The sequence below is a fragment of the Kogia breviceps genome, chromosome 19 (genome assembly GCF_026419965.1).
Source record: "Kogia breviceps isolate mKogBre1 chromosome 19, mKogBre1 haplotype 1, whole genome shotgun sequence".
Lineage (NCBI taxonomy): Eukaryota > Metazoa > Chordata > Mammalia > Artiodactyla > Physeteridae > Kogia > Kogia breviceps.
In genome coordinates, this window is record NC_081328.1 from 10,228,839 (window position 1) to 10,247,382 (window position 18,544).

At 56.8% G+C, this 18,544-nt stretch overlaps 1 protein-coding gene across 1 annotated transcript in view; it reads right to left on the bottom strand.

Annotated features, from left to right (window-relative positions):
- PITPNM3 (PITPNM family member 3) overlaps positions 1–18,544 on the bottom strand; it is an 89,111-nt gene that overhangs the window by 5,993 nt on the left and 64,574 nt on the right. Inside the window, exons 7-18 of the mRNA XM_059046669.2 lie at positions 18,022–18,211; positions 17,490–17,612; positions 16,851–17,035; positions 14,228–14,400; positions 12,779–12,949; positions 11,292–11,486; positions 10,580–10,728; positions 7,620–7,736; positions 4,890–5,006; positions 4,437–4,585; positions 4,030–4,179; positions 686–869 (exon numbers count right to left, since the gene is read on the bottom strand). Of these exons, the coding sequence (XP_058902652.1) occupies positions 686–869; positions 4,030–4,179; positions 4,437–4,585; positions 4,890–5,006; positions 7,620–7,736; positions 10,580–10,728; positions 11,292–11,486; positions 12,779–12,949; positions 14,228–14,400; positions 16,851–17,035; positions 17,490–17,612; positions 18,022–18,211 (1,903 nt within the window). The remainder of the gene's footprint in view (positions 1–685; positions 870–4,029; positions 4,180–4,436; positions 4,586–4,889; positions 5,007–7,619; positions 7,737–10,579; positions 10,729–11,291; positions 11,487–12,778; positions 12,950–14,227; positions 14,401–16,850; positions 17,036–17,489; positions 17,613–18,021; positions 18,212–18,544) is intronic.

Genomic DNA, 18,544 nt, shown 5'->3' on the forward strand with positions numbered 1-18,544 from the left:
AAGAGAATTAAAACCATTCCTAGCTCACAAGTCATGTAAAAAACCATGGGCCGGACTCAGCCCCTGGGCCATGATTTGTCAACCCCGGCTCTAGATCAGCAGTTCTCAAAATTTTGTAAGCATCGGAATCCCCTGGCGGGCTTGTTAACATGCGGATTGCCGGGCCCCCTTCCCAGAGCTGCAGATTCAGTAGGTCTCCAAGGGGGGCCAGAGGCTCTGCATGTCTAATGAGGTCCCAGGGAACCCTGTGCCACGGGGCACACAGTGAACATCACAGCTCTGGGACATCCCGAGTTCTGCTTGCCTCTGTTCATCCCCGACGCCCAGGACAGGGGAGGGGACACACTAGGCGCTTAAGTGTCTGTTGAAGGGATAACCAGATGCAGAGACGAGAGTTTAGGCTTTCGGGTCAGAAGAAAAAGGATGAAAGGGTGACTCTGCTATCCTGGGCACATCCCTAAGCCTCACCTTCCTCACTTGCCTGTAGGGATAATAAGACACACCTCGCTGGGCAGTAAAAGGACCAGTGAGGTGCACGTGAATGTGCTCTGCAAACTGGGAATCCGCTTGGACGGTCGGAGGATGTGGGATAAAGGAGGAGGCCCCCCCCACCCCGGGTTGAGGGAGGAGGTGGGGGGTGAGGAGGAGGGCGGTGGAGGAAGCCCCGCCCAGCCGGGACACTCACCTCCTGCATGAGGTTGCGCAGGAAGATGGCCTTCTGCCGCAGCGGGTCGTGCACCAGCCCGTCCGAGAAGAAGATCATGCCCTGGGGGAAGTTGTGCTGCGACAGCCACGACACCACCCGCTGCTTCTGCATGTCCGGCCGCCCCGTGATGTAGAGGATCATGTAGCCCAGGTCCTGCCAGTGCCTGGCGAGACGGCAGTGCAGGGTCCAGCCCCGCCCCGTGCGGGCCACCCCCTGCCCAGCAGCCCGCCCCACTCCCCACTTCCCCCTGCCCCGAGAAGCCGGAGGGGCTGTTCCCAGGAGCACTAGGCGAAAACGAGGGGGCACCCTGAAATCCGCACCCCCAGTTGAGCCCCGTGAGTCCTGGCCGTCTCCCCCGGATGGCCCACAGGCACCAACCACATGCCCACAACACAAATCATCCCCCAACTCCTGCCCCCTCTGCTTGGGTCCCCTTCTCTGTGATGCGCCATCACCACGCAAGTTTCTGGAGCCAGAGAGAAGCCCCTTTGATTCCTCCCTTTCCTTTGGTCTCCCCTCCTTCCTCCTCCAATCAAGGAGCCTTTGATTCTACCCGGCAGGATCTTCACTCCATCCCCTCACTTTAACTCCACTTCTTAGCCTTAGCTCAGGACCCATCGCTCTACCTGGGCCACTACAAAACCCTCCTGGGAGGCCCCTTTCCCTCCAGTGCCCCCAATTCCAATCCAACCTGGGCTGTGCAACTTCGAGCAGGTTACTTAACGCCCCCAGGATGTCAGTTGCCCCATTTTACAAATGGGGATAATAACAACCATTACCCCCTAGGGTTTTCTGAAGGATGAAATAAATTCATCCCAAACAAGCCTGGCAGTGACTTTACTGTTACCCCTGGTACTGTTTCCATGGTGATTTCTGTAAATTGCACATCTAACCCCACTACTCCTTTGCCTAAAGCCATTCCTGGCTCCCCGGTGCCCTGAGGTCGCAAGGCCCCCACTGCACTGGTGGTCCTCCACACTCTGCCCTTGAGCATGGCAGCTCCCCAGCCACGCGGAGCTGCTTTGCTGCCCCAGACAAGCCCTGTGCTCTTCTGCTCCAGACCCCTGCCCTAGAGAGGCTTTGTGGCTCCATCTCCTTATGTTCCCATCCCCCCCAATCTTTCAAGGCCACCTCCTCCAGGAAGCCTTCCCTGCTTTCCAAGCAGGATCTGCCTCTCTCTTCTCTGTGCTCTCACAGTGGGCAAGTGCTCTCCGTTGACATGGAATCCTGTCTGCAAGATGTCAGATGAGCCCAGGCCCGACTGCAGGCTTTTGTGGCGCTAGCCACTGACTGGCCACCATAGATTGGGGGTTTCCAAACCTGGAAGATGCTCTGAGGGATTTGGGGAGGTTTTGTAAGAATGAACAGGCTCAGGTGTCACCTCCAGAATTCTGGTTAATTCTGAGGGGGTACCCAGTGATCTGTGATTATAAAAAGCAGCTTCTGATGCTTAGCAAGGTTTGGAGAGCACCGCAGCGGCCCCAGGAGCCCATGTGAAGAGGTGAGAGCACCAGATGGACTGCCCCCCAGAGAGGAAGGACCACACCTGGGAAGGGGACACTGACTTGGGAGGGGCTTGGAGAAGATATAATGGGAATAAAGGGCGCAGGCTTATAAGGAGGAGGTCGACCCCTGAAATGAGCAGGTCCAGGGCCTGTTTCCACAAGGCCAGTGGGCATCTTGAGGCGGGCAGTCTCGTAGGAGTCCTTGAGCCAGACTAGTTTTCTCTCCCCAGAGTGACCGCTGCTGCTAGGGTGATGGAGGGCAGTCCCCTGACCCCGTCCCCAAGAACTCCCAGGACCCGGGATCGGCCCCTCTCTTGGTGTTCCGATCACCTGGAGTCCTGGAGTACAGTGTCCCATGCCCACGACTTGTTTTCTCCACTGGACTGTGAATTTCCTCTAACTAGGATCTCTTTCTGCATCAGTGCCCAGCCTAGAGCCTGGCCCAGAGCGAGCCTCCGAAAAGAGTGGAGGGAGAGAGGCAGGCAGGGAGGGAGAGACTGAAGTGGTACCTCTTTTGCTTTGCTATTGGCGAAATCCGTTTGCACCTCTCTCAGCGGTACAATAGCCCTAGGAGGCTCTGCTTCCTGCCACACCTCCTGCCCTCTCCCAATCTGGTCTCCAACATCCAATGGCCCTGAACTTGCCCCACCTCTTCCCCACACATGGTCTGTTCTCCCCTGTCCCTGTCACCTTCTTGGCCTATCAAAACCAGTTTTGTATTTTCTTCTTTTTGTCTTTCCACACGTGCTAATATTTGTACAATGGCATGGACTGCAATATATATATATATATATATATATATATATATAGCAATATATATTTTTAATATATATATTAAATATATATTATATATATTTATAATAAATAAATAAATAAATATATATATATATATATAAACCCTCCCCTGTCCTACTATATATATATATATATACATCCTTCAGGAGTTGCCTCAAATGTCACCTGCTCCAGGAAGTCTGCTCTGCTTTCTCCAATCAGCTGTAATAGCTGCAATCTCTCGATGAGCACTGTGTTAGCTAGTCTTGAAAGATGGCCTCCCAGTGAGCCACGTGTCCCAGTATTCACACCTTTATGTGGTCCCTTCCCCTTGAATCTGGTTCGATCCTGCGCCTCACTTATAACCAATAGCAGATAGTGGAAAGGACACTGAGTTCCGAGGCTGGGTCCTAAGAACGCTCGTAGCTTCCAGCTGGGTCTCTAGGAACCAGAGGAGGCCGGTCACCATGGCGGAAGTCAGCCAACAGGTACAAAGTCTGGCTAGTCTGAGACCACCTGGCTGGCCACACGGAACAGCCACACGGAGAGAGAGAAAGGCCGAGGAATAAGACACATGAGTTCATCATCCATCTTGAACCTCCAGCCCAGTGGGGCCCTTAGATGACCCCCAGCCTGGACCACCACCTGACTGCCATTGCTGGAGAGACCCCACATGAGAAACTCCCCGCAGAACCCAGTCAGTGATGTGATGGAATAATCAAGTATGATCTTCAGTTGCCAAGTATGGAGCCATTTGCTACACAGCAACCGGTAATCAGAACACACCGGTTTCATCCTGATTGGGATCTGAATGCAAGAGACCAGGCCTGATTCACTGCACAGAACGCTCAGTCAGTGTTAGAATTAACAGAGGGAGGAAGATAGGCAGGGAGGGAGGGAGAGAGGGCATCCGAGTTTCTCAAGGGCCCTCAGTAAATTACTCCTGGAGGTGAAGCCAGGACTCCTGGCTCCTGGTCCATATCCCCCAGGGCTACTGGCCCCTGCCCCGGGGGGACACATCCCTTGCAGGGATGGAGCACTCACCGGACAACGTCCACTGCCCCCGGCCGGACCTTGGGGTCGCTTCCCATGATGGACACGCTGGCCGCAAAGGAGCCATCGATGCTGAAGACCACGCACTCCATGCCCCGGGGCAGCACCGTGAGGTAGCTCATCGCGCAGGTCTGGTCGCCCCTGAAAGGTATGGCCAGCCGTGAGCTCAAGGTCAGCCCACAGCCGGGGTCAGAGCTCAGTCGGGGCCAGGCTGAGAGAGAACCTGGGCGGCATCTCCTGATGCTACAGCTGTGACCACATCCCATCTTCCTCTCTCCCTGCAGACAAGGACAGGGTCCAAAAGACAGTACCTCGAGGACCACATCTTCTGGAAAGGCCTGGCTGGCAGGGCCATGGAGCTGGGTGAAACCACCATGAGAATGTCCCCTGGGCCTTACCTGACGACCATCTTCACGGGGTAGACGCCAACCCCCAGGCGCCGGGGCCGCGGCACGCTGTACGTGATTCGGCCGCTGCTGGTGGTGATCTCCGTGTCCAAGTGCACCCAGCGGCCGGAGGAAGGCTCTGCCATCACCAGGATGTCCACCTGCAGGCAGTGAAGGGACCAGGGGAATGGCTGAAGGCCGGGGGGCTGGGGCTGGACCTGGGAGCTCTTCTCTGCCAGGACAGCAGGGCTTGGGGTCCCGTCCGATGCTAGTTCCTGGCTCCCACCAGCTTTCCTCTTTCCACTGCAGCCGCACCAGCTTCTCCGAGGCACCCAGTCCATCCCTCACTCCCGCTCTCCCTCCCTGACCTGCGTGAGCGTCTCCCACCCCGTGCAGCCAGGCCTTCTGCAGCCCTCACCCCATGTGCCACGTGGTACCCAGGAGGGGATGGCCCAGCCTCTGTACCTTCTCCCCGGTCAGGGCCACCATGTCAAGGGGCCCGTACATGAACCGCCCCACCAGGACCTGGGGGCCGTCTTCCGCCGCAATCACGTCGTTGGCCCGGTGGTTGGCGGTGACATTCTGGAAGGACAGAAACCAGCTCAACTTCTGCAAGGGGACTTGGCCTGGCGTTTTCCTTATGTCAGCCACAGGATCAGCTGGAGGGATGTGCACCTGCCGGATACTGCCTTCCTTCCTATTAACCTCATTAGAGTTCCCGAGATGTGTCCCCATGGAATCCACGAGGGAAACAGACCCTTAGGCCCTCACGTTGTCTCCAAGGAGCCCTGGGCTCCTGCAGACCAGCATTCTCCGCTCTTGATTCTTCTCCCCATGGCCCGGACGTAACAGCCAGTCCTCAGAGCCTGGCACCCTTCTAGACCGAGGGTCACCTTCACTTCTTCCTTCCTCATCACGGCTCACATCCAGTAGCCGTTTACCATCCGTCTTTGCTTCGTGGGCGATTTAAACGTCAAGAGTAGAGAAAACAGGGCAGGAAGTCTCCTGTGGCCAGAAACCAGTCACGGCCGTTCTGGTTCTGTTCTTCCCTGGCTGGATTCCCCCCACCCCGCTCCAGATCATTCTGGAGCAATGCTGGACGTCGCATCACTTGTCCGTAACTATCCCAGCATCCCCACCCTTCGTCATGTCTGGTTTCAATTCATTCCGTAGCTCTAAGGCCTCCATTGGCCCCAAATGCCCACCACTCCCTGCCTGGTTTCAAGACCCAAACCACTCTGTCTTTACAGAACCACCCACATCTGTGTCTTTTCCCACACCCAGGTACCTCTCACCTGGGCTCTGCTAGTAGCATCTTAAGGAGCCCCCTTATTCAAAAACACTCCCCGTGGCAGGTCAACCGTCTTTATAAAGCACAGATCTTTTAACCCCCCGGGGCCCTCGGGATGAAGTCCAAATCCTGAGCCTGACGTCAAAACTTTGCTGGGGGATGGGGCTTCCCTGATGGCGCAGTGGTTGAGAGTCCGCCTGACGATGCAGGGGACGCAGTATTGTGCCCCGGTCCGGGAAGGCTGGGCCCGTGAGCCATGGCCGTTGCGCCTGCGCGTCCGGAGCCTGTGCTCCGCAACGGGAGAGGCCGCAACAGTGAGAGGCCCGCGTACCGCAAAAAAAAAAAAAAAAAAAAAACTTTGCTGGGCAATCTTTTCAGTCCCATCTCCTGCTGCTGCCCTCCGAAGCCCCACTCGCTCTTTCAGGTCAGGCTCTGCAGAGGCCTCTGGGCCTTTGCTCACGCTGCCCGCCCCCCCCCCACCTGCCATGGCATCCCTGGTCCCCTGCCGCCTTCTTCCAGCCCACACACTAAGACCTGACTCAACTTCTTTCTCTCCAAGAAGCACCGGTGGACTCCCCAAAGACGGTCTCTGCCTCCTCTCAATTCCCATGGTATTTTAATTCAATTCAACAAACATGTGCAGGAACCTCATCTGCACTGGTCCCAGAGCTGGGCTCTGGGGATGCAGAGAGGAACCAGTCACGGACCCTGACCTGGAAACCCTCAGTCAAGTGGGAGATGCAGGCCTGCTTACAAGAATACTGATAAGGGAAGAGCTCATTCATGGAAATAAACCCATGGAAAGATGCCATAAAAAGGAATTAATAAGTACTGGCACAAACCACAACGTAGATGAACCCTGACAAAGGTGCTCAGTGAAAGAAGCCAGACACAAAGAACCACATATTGTATGATTCCGTTATATGAAATGTCCAGAATAGGCAAATCTATAGAGACCGAAAGTAGATTAGTGGTTGCTTACGGTTAGGGGTGGGAGTAGGGGGCTGGGGGAGGGGGATGGGAGCCAAAGGGTAAGGGGTTTCTTTTGGAGGTGATGAAAATGATCTAAAATTAACCATGATGATGGTCGCACACATCAGTGAATATACTAAGATACGCTGAATTGCACACTTTAAGTGGGTGAATTGCATAAAATGTGGTTTATAGCTCAATAAATACGTTTACCAACAAAAGAGTTGATTCGTGGATCACTGATCACCTTCTACCATTTAGGACTGTTCTTGGGGTCCGTGTCTGATGTCCCCACAGGACTGGAAGTGCCCTCACCACAGCAGTGGTGTGCTTGTGAATCCCCGTGCCCCACTGCCTGGCAAAGGGTCTGGGACACAGTGGGTACTGACGATCGCTTGCTGAGTATATGAATGTACGCCTACTGAACTCCTATTCATACGTCAATACCTTGCAGAGATGATGCTTCTTCAGGGAAGCGCCACATGGCCTGCCCTGACAATCCTTCTCTTCATCTTCTTCCTAATCTGTGCCTCCCTCTATATGATGGCAAATGCCACACCGGGCTGTGAGCCCCGTGGTTGTGTGTAGGACTCTTTTGGACCCCTGGGTACATCTACAGAGGCCTGGCTTATAGCAATTGCTCCACAATTGGCATCTCCTCACCATCCCCAGTGCCCTGGACCCCCACTCGTGGTGCTCCTGTGGACCCAGGCCACAGGCAACCAGCTCCCCATCTCACCTACTCCCCCCTCCCCCCTCCACTGCAGCCCTGGGGGCCTCGTCTAAGCCTGAATCCCAGCATGCATGAGCACGGAGATCTGAGGAATGAACCAAAGCCCTTCCCCGCCGTGTGGATGCCCCAGCCCCCGGGGGCAGCCCCACCTCCCCGAGACCACAGCCTCAACCCGCAGGCACCTCCAACAAGCACATACCCGCAGCTTGACCTGGGTCCTCTTACGAAGCCACTTCTCGCGGGGGTTGGTGGGGCTCAGTGCTGCGGGGTCCAAGCCAGCGCTCTCCTTGACGTTCACGCTCTCATAGCGCATCACCTGATCAGCGGCCCAGCAGGACTCCGGGTCAGGCCATCTGGACCCCTCCCCCTCCTCCCCATGGTGTCAGGGCCCTCCAGCTTGCGGCCAGTCAGGCCCTCCCCCAGGCCTCCCCACCTCCCAGCCTGGGACCCTCAGGAGGCCGGGAGCCCCCAGCACCTACCACTCTGCCCACCTGTCCTGACAGCTGGGGCCAGACCACTGTCTCTCAAATGCTCTGGCCTGGGAGCAGCCTCTGCTCTCGACACCCAAACCTAGCAGCCACCTGCATCTGTACCCGTTCTCTGCCTTCCCCCATTACGGTGGGTGACCCTTACCGAAGGCCAGCTGGAGCCCTGGTCCACCCAGCCCCACCCACCTCCTCAAGAACATAATGGAGCCAGTTCCCCCTCAACCCTACGTCGCTGGCTAGTCCCTCACTGCTGGATCATTCTCCTTAGCATCTAAATATGCCGTCATAGCGCCTCTCCCTAGGACCCCTCTCAACAGCCATCACATGTTCCCGTTCTCCCTGACGGCAGAAGTCCACAGAAGACTCGCCCTGCACTGTCTCCACTTCCCCCCTGCCTTCTCCCCTCCCTCACTCCAGGCAGGCTTCTGACCCTGTGTCTCCCCTGAAGCCATTCTTGCCAAGGCCCCGTGACCTCCATCCTGCCCAGCTCAGCGGCCCCCTCCCGTCGGTCTGCTCTGGTCCTCCTCCGTTTCCTTTGGTGGCTCTTCCTCTCCCCCCAGAGGAGCTCCAGGACTCCTCCCTGAACTTCTCCATCTACAGTAACTCCCTTGGTATCTGTGATACTGTGATTTATAATAAGTATATATTTGGTCTTTGTCCAATTTCCCGCACAAAGCTCCTCAAATCCTTGGAATTTCCTAAGTGAAAGGAACAAAGGTGTCTTTTGTTATATTAATGAGGTGGCTTGAACCACATCTAAGGATGGGGCTGGTTGCCAGAAGAACCAACCTTGTGATCAGAGGGTTGAAACCTTCAGTCCCACCCCAGCCCCACATCACCACCTCCAGAGAGGGGAGAGGGGCTGGAGGTTGGAGTTCAATCACCGACGGCCAGTGATTTAATCCATCATGTCTATGTAATGAAGCCTCCAGAAAAACCCAAAAGGATGGGGTTTGGAGATCTTCCAGGTTGGTGAACACATGGGAATTTGGGGACAGTGGCGCCCTCAGAGAGGGCACGGAAGCTCCAGCTCCTTTCCCCGTACCCTGCCCTTTGCATCTCTTCCATCGGGCTGTTCCTTTTATAAAATCCTTTTATAATTAACCGGTAATCTAGTAAATAAACTGAGTTCTGTGAGCCACTCTAGCAAATTAACTGAATCCAAGGAGAGGATCTTTGGAACCTCCATTCTATAGCCCGTGGGTCAGAAAACCCAGGTGAGGGACTTCCCTGGTTGTCCAGTGGTAGAGAATCCACCTTCCAATGCAGGGGACGTGGGTTCAATCCCCGGTCGGGGAACTAAGATCTCACATGCTGCGGGGCAACTAAAACCCACGCGCCACAACTACTGAGCTCACACGCCTCAACAATAGAGCCCACGTGCTGCAAACTACAGAGCCCACGCGCCACAACCAGAGAGAGAAAAACCTGCATGCCACAACTAGAGAGAAGCCCACGCGCTGCAACGGAGAGCCCACGCGCTGCAACGAAAGGACCCACACGCCTCAATGAAGATCTCACGTGCGCCAACTAAGACCCGCCGCAGCCAAAAAAAATAAAGAAAAAAATGTTTCATGATGTTTAAAAAAAAAGAGAGAGAGAGAAACCCAGGTGGTGACCTGAAGACTGACATCTGATGGGGGAGGGGCGGGCAGTTGTAGGGCTGAGCCCTTAACCCGTGGGATCTGACCCTATCTCTAGGTAGATAATGTCAAAACTGAGTGAAATTGTAGGACACCCAGCTGAGGTCAGAGACTTGCCTGGTGTGGGGAAAATAACCACACATGGGAATTGGTCTAAGAAGCAGGGCAGCCCGTCACTGGCTTTAAATGCCATCAAGCTCTGATGACTCCACATTTTTATCTCCAAGCCAGCTGAGCTCCAGACTCTCCACTCACCTTCCGTCCCAACACCTAACAGGCATCTCATCTTCCCAGGTCCAGACCCAAGACTCAGTATCCCCTCCCGCCCAGCCCGGCTCTTCCCCAGCCCTAGGGCATGGTGTCACCATAGTTAATCGAGTGGAAACCAGGATTCGTGGGACCCCCCCTCTCCTTCCCTCGCAGCCCGCATGTCAGCAGGTCCTGTCACCACACCTCAAACCCGGCAGCTCCTCGGCACCTCTGCCACCAGCTTCCTAGCCCAAGCCGCCACCTCCGAGTTGGGATCCCACGCTTGACCCCTTGCCCTCCAAACAGCAGCCACAGGACTTCCTTCTAAAATATCAGTATCTCTCCCTCGCTCAAAACTCGGCAGTGGCTTCTCATCGGACCCGGTGTAAAATCCCCCTCTGACCTTGGCCGTGGAGGGTGCATGTGATCCGACCCTCACCTCCCAGCCTCTACCCTCCCAGGCTCTCCCTCAGTCACTGGCCTCTCTCTCCACCTATTTTAGAGACGAGGACCTTGAGACCCACAGGGGAACGGGCATGATGACTCCAGTCTCCAAGTTGAACATAGGTACGTTCTCCTACGTGATGTCTATTTAATTTTCTAGAAAATACCACGCCATTGGCCAGAGGCCAGGGTTCCTTAGGAAAACCGTTGTCTGTCCGGGTCACCCCCCCACCCCACTCGCCGCGCTTCGGTGCCTTCCCAGTGTCCAACATGGCCCGCGAGGTCAGCCTCTTCTCCCCAGAAGGATGGGCCCTCCCAAGAAGGGACGTCAGTACCTGTCTCAGGATGAAGGCCACCACGTCCGTGGACTCCCAGTAGCTGGCGTGGAAGAGGTGGGGCAGGGCCACGGTGGGGAAGGCGGTGAGGACGTCGGGGCAGTACAGGGCGTAGTCAATGCGCTTGCTGCCCCACCACTTGGCTGTGACTGTGGGTCCAAGAGGGGGGCACGGTCAGGGCGGCCTGCCCGGAGCTTTGACCCAAGGGGCAGCGTGGGACCCCCGGGGCCCGGATCCAGGGGCGGATGTGCCACTCGGGCCACAAGTTTGGGGCCAGAGCGCTCGGCTCAGAATGAGCTCTGGGAAATGTGCCACTCCTCCTCCACCTTCAACGACCGCCCCCCCAGCCCCCTCGCGTACCCACCCCTCCCCCAGGACGCGTGCTGCAAACTGGTCCCCAGGATGGAGGCCAGACCCACGGAGCCGTGCACAGTCTCATCCCAGGGCTGTCGCTCACAGGGACTCCCAGGGGGAAAACTGAACGTTGGGATTAAGTCGAGGCCTGGCAAGGTCACGGCTCAGTGCACGGTCAGAGGTCAGGGCCCCTGTCCGGGGTCAGAGGTCACAGTTCTCTCTGAGGCCAGAGCTCGGTCTGGATTCCCTTCTCCCCTCCTCCCCCGCCCTCAGCAGCCCCGGCAGTGGGCCAGCGGCCACCCGGAGGAGGGCTCCCTCTCCCGCGAACCCGGGCAGGGCCCGGGAGACCCTCACTCACTGCGGGAGGTGCCCACGGGGGCCAGGCTGTCCGAGGACTCCGAGCTCTCACTGTGGGAGCTGCCCTGGCTTATCCTCCGCCCCGGGCGCTGGGACCCCTGGGCCTGAGAGGGCGAGGCAGGGGCCTCCAGCAGCGGCGGGCTGCCCCGGGAGCTGCCCTCCAGGAAGAGGGAGCTGTGGGCGTGCAGGGCGTCAGCTGGAGGGGGAATTTCACAGTCAAGGCCGAGTGGCGGGCCTCAGATGAAGCTGCCCGTGTGCGCCGGCCCCGAGCCGGGCAGGAGGCTGAGCCCGGCCTGCTCCCTCACCTGGCCAACGGGCAGCCCGCACCGCTTTCCCCGGGGCCTGGCGGGACCCCCTCACCATAGTATGCAGTCAGATTTCACCTCCTCCAAGCCAGGGCTTAGGCAGGCACGAGTCAGGTTCCCAACCATCACGTCCAGCCCCGGGAGAGCTGCCGAGGGCGCGTCTGGGACGCTGCCCCAAAAGCACCAGCTGAGATCACAGGTGGTACGTTACCATGTGCTCTTGTATCCGACTCCTCCCTGAGCCACAGAGGATTGTGGCCGAGCTTGGCAATGAATGGGGACTCCAGCCTGGGAGCAAGGGTGCCCCCTGGGGGCAGGGGGATGCCCTGAGCAGAGAGTGACACATTTTAAATGCGTGACACATTTTTAGAGCCCCTTCTGTCTACGGAAACTCCTGACAAAAGAGGACTTTGGAAATTAAGTTTCCATTGAAATGGGGCCAAGGGGGGTAAACTGGATTTTGATCCTGAAGGAGCCACGTGCCCAGCAGCCCCCGCCCCCAATCTGGCCCAAATCTCTGAACAGGCTTGGCTAAACATCCTCAACTGTGGTACGGAGCCAAGGCTCTGATCTCCAAGCCCCTGACTGTCCAATAGAGGCCTCCCCTTGGCCTCACCCCAGTCCATGTCTGGCTCACCCCACTTAAGCCCTGGAGGCCACTGGCCCTCCCGCAAACCCACCTGCCCTTGCTCCTGCTCTTCCCTCCACCCAGAAGATCTCCCCAGCCCCCATCCTCTAGCTCTTCTCCACCTGTCCAAATGCCTTGGTTGAAGGCCCCCTCTTCCACGAAGCCCTCCAGGGTGACCCACTCCCTGCCCTGCCCCTCCGGAGTCCAGGCTGGGCTCTAGGAATAGCACTCAGCATGGATCCCCAGACTTACAATCAGGTCTGACCACTCAAGTATTACGCTGGTCCCAGCCTTGGGAGCTGGTCACGGGGCAGAGAGCCCAAAGATGCCTCCTGCAGAACAGGTGCTCACACAGCTGGGCTGCTCGGAAGGCAGGTGAGTCAGCTGTCTTCCTGTCCCCCCCGCACAGAGCACATAGACCTTGTTCAGGGGAGTCTAGTCACTCTGACCGCTGACTGGCTTGGAGGGGCTGGACCAGAGAGGGTGGCCCTGGGGCACCTTGTAGCTGGGGCCCAGCCTCCGGCTCAGCACACTCTTACACTCCTGAGGGCCTACCAAGGAGGAGGGACTGTCCGTCACCCAGCGGGAACCTCTGGTAGCGGGGCACGCTGACGGGCGACACCAGGTGGAACTTGGGCTCCAGCAGTGGTTCAAGCCGGGAGGCAGAGGGGTCCGCGCAGTGGAAAAAGCTGTAGACCTGACTGCAGGCAGGACGTACCTGGAAACCTGGGTGGGGGTAGGAAGTGGGAGGATACATGGGGGAAGCCCCCTGAGCACCTGCTCCCTTGGCCCTAGGAGGCTCTCTCGACTGCAGCTCTGAGTAGCCTATTCCTCTGCTCAAGAACCTGCCACGGCTCCCTGCTACCGACAGGATCAAAGCCATTCGGTTCAGCTTGGCCTTCAATGCCTTGCCAACCTGCCCCACCTAGAAGCACCGCTGTAGGCGCCCAGCACTACAGCCATGGTGGACGTCGGTGACTCCCCAGCCACGCTTGCTGCTTTCCTTTCTCTCGGCTTCTGCTCAAGCTGTGCCTCCTCCTAGCAGGACGCCTTCCACTATTTCCACTGGTCAAACTCCTTTAAATTCTTCTAGTTTCTTCACTCAGTTGCTACCTGATCGACGAAGCAGACCCAGGATCTTTCCGTCAGGATCAGCACCCCTTCCTTCGGCCCGCTCAATTCCCAGGCCCGGTAGTAAGTAGACTTCTTAGTTCGCCAGCGCTGACAGAACACTTCTCCCACTGACCAGCAGGTGTCTCCACTGAGGCTTCAGCTCATCAACGCGCCTCCCGGTCCCTCTTAGAGGACTGGACGGTCCAGCATCCAGGGAGCCCTAGGTTTCCTTAGCAACGTTAAGGGCGGCCGTGGGATTCTGCCTCCTCTCCCCACTTCTAGCAGAGCCCCCCCACACACACACTTTTTATCTGTTCCACAGTGCACGTTTTGGTAAACTGTGGTGCTAAGGAAATTCGAGAATCCCTGATCCATTGTTCTCCGATCCAGCCTCTTTTTTCCTCAAAGTCATTGCTAAGTCATCTGCTGGTGCAAATCACCTCCGTGTGTATCTTAGAGGAATGGGGAGAAGGCACTGAAGGCTGCAGGGACTGCGAGAGCAAAGGCACTGGGGTGAGCAGGGCGTCTGCAGGGGGCAGTAAGACCAACTTGGCTGCAGAGGGCCTGCCTGGGCGCTGGGGATGGAGGGGGTGGGTGCAATAGGGCTCCTCTTCCCTGACAGCATGACAACGGGACAGTGGGGGCACAAATCAGTCTGGGGCATGTGACAGGGACAGCAAAATCCACCAGGAGCTGCCTCACCTTCGCCCATCTAGGGAAACTGCCCCACGCTCCTCCCCCCCCCGACCCTTCCTTCTCCTTCCTCCGCCTCTCTCTTCATCTACCCCGACTCCGTGGCCCTCCCCGCCCCCACTCTCCCCCATTCCAGGCCCTCACACAGTGGCCTAGTGACCCAAAGGCATCTTGGACCCCAGCCCGCGCCATACCCACCATCCAGTCCGGGCAGCACCGTCCTCCGCATGGCCAGGACCAGGCCCAGGGGCGAGCCAAAGAGGAAGAAGTCGGACACCTCAAAATCCAAGCGGCCCAGGCTGACCTCGGGGAGCTGGGGTCCCCCGGCCGCAGGGGGCTCAGCCTCATCTTTCAGCACGCTCGAGCGGATGCTGGCCGAGGGAGGAAGACAGGGGAGCGCAGGTTAGGGGGGGGACCAAGCACGGGGGGTGAGCCCTTAGCAGGGCAGCCTGAGGTCCGCGGTGCAGCGCCCAGCCCTCCGTCTCTGGGGCGGGGCTCAGACCCGGGGTCCACTTGATGGATCACCGACACGAGTGGGCGACCATCTCAGCATCCAACACCAAGGCCTGGCCGACATTTGGGTAAGGCAGCAGTCAGCCAACTTCTCCTGTCAAGGGCCAGATGGTAAATATTTCAGACTTCGGGGGCCATATGGCCTCCATCACATCTACTTAACTCAACTCTGCCGCGTGGCACGCGGGCAGCCACAGACGCTCCTTGAACAAACACGCGTGGCCGTGATCCAATCAAACTTTCTTCGCTAAAATGGACTGAGCACCTGAAAACCTAAGCCCCCTGCGCAATGGCAGGTCTGCCCCACCGTACTGGTCTTGTGATGGCCACGCTGTGAATTCCTGCCCTGTCCAGCAGAGAAGCCCGGCCTGGCCAGACAGCTGGGTGACATCAGTTCCACCAGGACGAGGGCTTTCACGGGAACTCATGTTCCGGGCAACTCGCAGACACAGACGCAAACAGCTTGGCCTTTCCTCCCCTCTAGCCCACAAAGGAAGCTGAGCTTAAAGAGAAAAACATGAGACACACAGAACTCCAGCCATTCCCATCCCAGGTGCCCGTTGCCCCAAACACTTCAAGTTGATGTTTAGCCACAGACCCAGAGTGGGCTGCTGAGAACGGGTAGAAAACCGGGGACCTCCCTGACCTTCCAGCTGCATTTAGGTACCGCTCGGGCTTTAAGAAAGTCCAGCAGGAGCGCAGGATCTATGAATCCATGAACGGAATGCAAATTCTACTAAAATACTCAAGTTGGAGGAGAAAGGGAATCTTAGAAATAACAATCGAAATAATGTGCACCAGTCCCCCATCCCCTGTGGGCGAGGGTCTGGGCAGTTGAATCTGAATCCCCCCCCACACACCCCCGCCTCTCGCAGTGTGAGCATCTTGCAGTGAGGATGACCCCCCCCGGTGTTTAACAATTCGGATTTCATGTACAGCGTGGTCCCTAAACACACACCAACTACTTAACTGCCGGAGAAACAGCCATCTGTCCCTACACCAGAAGGAAGAGCTGGCTGTGTTGGACCAGCTATCGAGAGCCTCCAACCTCACGTCACTCTCCAAATTTGGGGCTTTCTTAAAGGATTTTTCAAGGATGAACCAGAAATGGTATGATTTTACCCTGCAACCTGACTTGAAATGTAGCTGCTTTTCTAAAGAATAAACATTCAGAGGGGCTTTAAATATGATGTGAATATGCAGAGCCTTTGACCTAATAATTCTTCCTCCAATAATCCATCTGAATGAAATAACTCCTATATATATATATATATATATATACATACATATATATATATATATATATATATACATATATATATATATGCACAAAGGTGCTTCTGGAGTGCTGTTTATAATTGCAAAGAACTGGAAAAAGCCAAAGTGTCCAGTTACTGGGACTAAGTAAGATGTCATCCATTCACTCAAAAAAATATTGTTAAGAATATTTACCAGGTATTTTTAATTATATGGGGAAAAGACCACAATATAAGAGGGTTTTTTAAAGTAAAACTATAGGCAAAGCAAGTAAAAAATATACTGCAAGGAAATACTCCAAAGTCGGCAACGGTGAGAGGATACATTTTCCAAATGTTGTGATGACCTCAGGCTACTTATCATTTGGATAGAAAAGAAGGAGGGAGGATGGGAGGAGAGAATTGAGGAGAAAGGGAAGAAGAAAAGAGGCGTTCCTTCCCATTTGGATCTATGTTCAATACCCATTTGAATCCTGAATAAATGTACAGATAATTCATTTAGCCAGTGGCTGTTAACGTGCCTCTTCTAGAGCGTGAAAGGGTGGGCAGTTCCACAGAGGGACCCGGCTGGCCTTTGAATGAGAGTGCATGGGGTGCTGGACACCGGGAGACCAAAATGCTGACCCCAGCTCTCCAGTAACTGGCTGTGTGATCCCTGGAAAGTTCCTAACCTCCTTGGCCTCTGCTGCCCCATCTGAGAAATACCAAGAACACAAGACTAAGAAATACAAAACACACCTACATCTGTTCTTTCACCAGATTCTTGAGACCATCAGTGAAGTAGGCTGAAGGGCAGCTTCTACCCTCTTGGTGAGACCAACTGCCCCCATCTCTCTGCAAGCTGGGGAGTGGGGCGGACACGGCGTGCAGACTCCCGGGTCTCGGCGCAGGGTCCGTGGGGAGTGGCCTTGGTCCCAGCATTTCAGGGCTCGTCCCTTCCCCCCACCCCGATGCAAGGGCCTGGGAGTCACAGGCCTCCCAGATGACTCTGGGCCAAGGTCCCGTCCCGCCGGACGCTTTGCTGGAAGGCAGCAGGCGCGGGGAGCGGTTACCTGGATAGGAAGGCGTGATGCTGGGTGATGGCCTCGCAGTCATAGGTGGAGGAGTCGCTCTGTTTCCGTGGCAATGGCCTCTTGGGTTCTTCATCCTCCAGCGCGCTGGAGACATCGATGCTGCTCTTGCTGAGCCGCTTACTGCTGGCCAGGCTGCACTCCTCCTCTACCACAACCGGGGTGTCCTTTGGGGCCGAGCAGAGGACAGGAGGACGCTTCAGTCACCGGAGACTCTGGGGCCCCGCCGCCTCCCCCGGCATAAATGAACCCCTTTCTCCTACGGCGTGAGAGGCAGTATTTCTTCCAAAAGGGGCATGGGAGCCACAGCACAGTAACGGTGGGATTTTAGGCACAGGGCTGTCCCCCAAGTCCAAAGGGCTCGGCAGCCCAGCAGCACTCTGGACAGCTGTCTGGGGACCAAACCCAGCATGCGCCCTCTCTGGGCTTCAGTTTCTTCACCTGTAATAATAATCTCCCACTACTCTTGCAGGACTGTGATACGATACCTTGTAACGCGGATGTCACAGCACAAACGTGAAAAGCTAACACTCCTCCCGCAAGAGAGGCCCTGTTCCCCTGGGGCCGGGGCTGGGGCTCCCAAGGACAGACCCTCCCCCATTCCCACGATCTGGCCCGCACCTGGGTGCTGCTGACGCTCCCCTTCCGGCTGCTGCTGCCAGGGCTGTCACCGGAGGGCCCCGCGCTGTAGCAGATGGCATCGAAGGCCAGGAGGCCCCCCACACAGTCCCCGATGAGACACACCTGGAGAAGGCAGAGCTGGGACTGCAGGCCTGCCCACCGCCACCCCCACATCCCCCACTCCACACCCAGCCAGAGCGTGGGTCGCCTGTCCGCGGGGGAACAAGGAGCCTGTCCCAGGGAGGCACTGAGAGTCCCAACAGGGGGATGGGAGGGTCAGCTTGAGGACGGGAAGCAGGCTACAGTCAGGGGTCAGACTTGGGCCACAGATCAGCATGGGCTGAAAATCAGAACTCAGATGTTGGCCTCAGTTTTTCTATCTGTAAAATGAGGAAAAACCCAAAGATCTCAAAAGCCTCTTTGGATCTCAGAAGCTAGGGCTCCAGGGCACCCTGGTCTAGATCCTTCTAGAAGACCCCAGCCTCTCTCCAGGCAGCGACCAGGACAGGGAGGCAAGGGCAGGCTGTCCTACCTGCCCACTGAAGCCAATCCCATCGGGGGATTTGAGGAACTCCATGTACACCTGGTTGGCTCGCTCGATGACGGTGGCAACTGCATCCTGGTACTGCGGGGAGGAGATGGCCAACAGGGCCAGGGCGGCCAGAGGGACGTGGTCCTGGCTGTTGCTGAGACAGCCCTCAACGTGGCTGTACGGATTCAGGCTGCAGACAGGGGGCCAAGGTAAGCCCAGCCGGGCAAAAGGGAGCACATGCTGGCCAGGAATTGGGCGTTCGGCTCGGGGACTCTTCAGGAGGACCCAGGCAGGAGCCGGATGAGACAAAGCACAGGCAATGGGGTGGGGGTGGAGGGAGGGGCAAGCTTCTGCTGAACCCCCTGTATGTCCATCCCGTGCCAGCCATGATGTGGGCCCTGTGTCTCTTATGACAGCAGTGCTCTCTGCCCTTTTCTGTATGGCCTCAAAGGACACCCCAGTTATGGAGGAAGCCTCTGGTGTGGATCAGGGTGGGGACATGTCATCATGGCAGACTTCCTGG